Here is a 1183-nt window from a genome sequence, read left to right as displayed (position 1 = left end):
GCTCTGTTTGGCCGCCAGTCTTTTGTCTCTCTCTTCAGCAATGGTGAGGCGGATACCCTTTCCTCGGGGAAGAGAAATCCATGGTTTGTTGCCCTGGAAGAGAAAACAAGGAGAATGAAAACCCACCACACACCAACTCATAGTGGCTTGGCACATGCTACACTTGTCACCTCGTTTAACACAACTGAAGTCTGTTTGTGAGAGCACTTGGCATCAGCTAGGCAGTTTTAAGACATGGATGCTGGTTACCAAAAGTACCCACTGCTTGGGTTTCTGGGGCTGTCCTATGAAACTCACTGTATGCCCTTCATAATTAACATCTTATAAGTTTATTGTGCATAGCAGGTACCCACCATTTATTCAAGGGAGTCAAAGTTTAGTAGTACCTAAGGCTAATCATTATGACTCAGCCCAGCTCTGCGTGAGTCCTATCCAGAAGAGGCTTTGCACTAGGTTCAGCAGAGCCAGCCAGAAGCCTGGATGCTGCAATCCCAGCAGCCATCTGCACTGACATACTTCCCCGGACTAGAGAGAGAGAAAACCCAGACTTACCTTGCCAATAACAAAAATGTTGGAAAGTCGAGTGGCAAAGCTGTTGCCATTGGCATCTTTCACGTGAACCACGTCAAAAGATCCAGGATGCCTCTCTCTGTTGGTGATCACACCAATTCTTCCCAGGTTAGCACCTCCAGTCACCATACACAGGTTACCTAGGCAGGAAGAAATCATCTGCTTCAACCCAATATAACAAATGACAAGCAGTTCAGAGATGGGTCCAAAACAAATTTTATTCCTCCTTTCCCCCCTCATTTGCATTTCCTCATATGGAACTGCTGTCCATGCTAGGACTTCCGGGGCTCACACCTATAATCAGTTCGAGAACAGTCTGGGTAACAGAGTAAGACCCCCCTCTATAAAACACAGTTTAAAAGAAGAAATGAATATTCTGAGCATTTGTGCCTCTGGCTATAAACAAACCTGGGGGATCAGAGCAGATGGTTTTTAATAAAAAGATACCCAGACCCTGTGCAATTCATAATGATCTAGGCCTTAAAGAGGGTACCCAGGTAGCACAGAGGATGCTTACCAGTGTCGAACTTGATGAAATCAGTAATCTTGCCAGTCTCCAAATCAATCTGAATGGTATCATTCACCTTGATGAGGGGATCGGGGTAGCGGATGG

The 1183-nt window shown here is 45.7% G+C and overlaps 1 protein-coding gene across 1 annotated transcript in view; it reads right to left on the bottom strand.

Annotated features, from left to right (window-relative positions):
* The window catches only part of LOC105539188 (40S ribosomal protein S4-like), a gene marked incomplete at its 5' end in the record, with an annotated part of 4108 nt that extends 2927 nt beyond the window's left edge, over nucleotides 1-1181 (bottom strand). Inside the window, 3 exons of the mRNA XM_011979375.1 lie at nucleotides 3-93; nucleotides 553-710; nucleotides 1088-1181. Coding sequence (XP_011834765.1) covers nucleotides 3-93; nucleotides 553-710; nucleotides 1088-1181 — 343 coding nt within the window. The remainder of the gene's footprint in view (nucleotides 1-2; nucleotides 94-552; nucleotides 711-1087) is intronic.
* Nucleotides 1182-1183: the final 2 nt, after the last annotated feature.

This window comes from Mandrillus leucophaeus, unplaced genomic scaffold (assembly GCF_000951045.1).
Source record: "Mandrillus leucophaeus isolate KB7577 unplaced genomic scaffold, Mleu.le_1.0 Scaffold1039, whole genome shotgun sequence".
In the NCBI taxonomy this organism is placed as follows: Eukaryota; Metazoa; Chordata; class Mammalia; order Primates; family Cercopithecidae; genus Mandrillus; species Mandrillus leucophaeus.
Note: the sequence above shows the minus strand (reverse complement) of the source record. Positions and strands in the feature narration are given on the sequence as shown.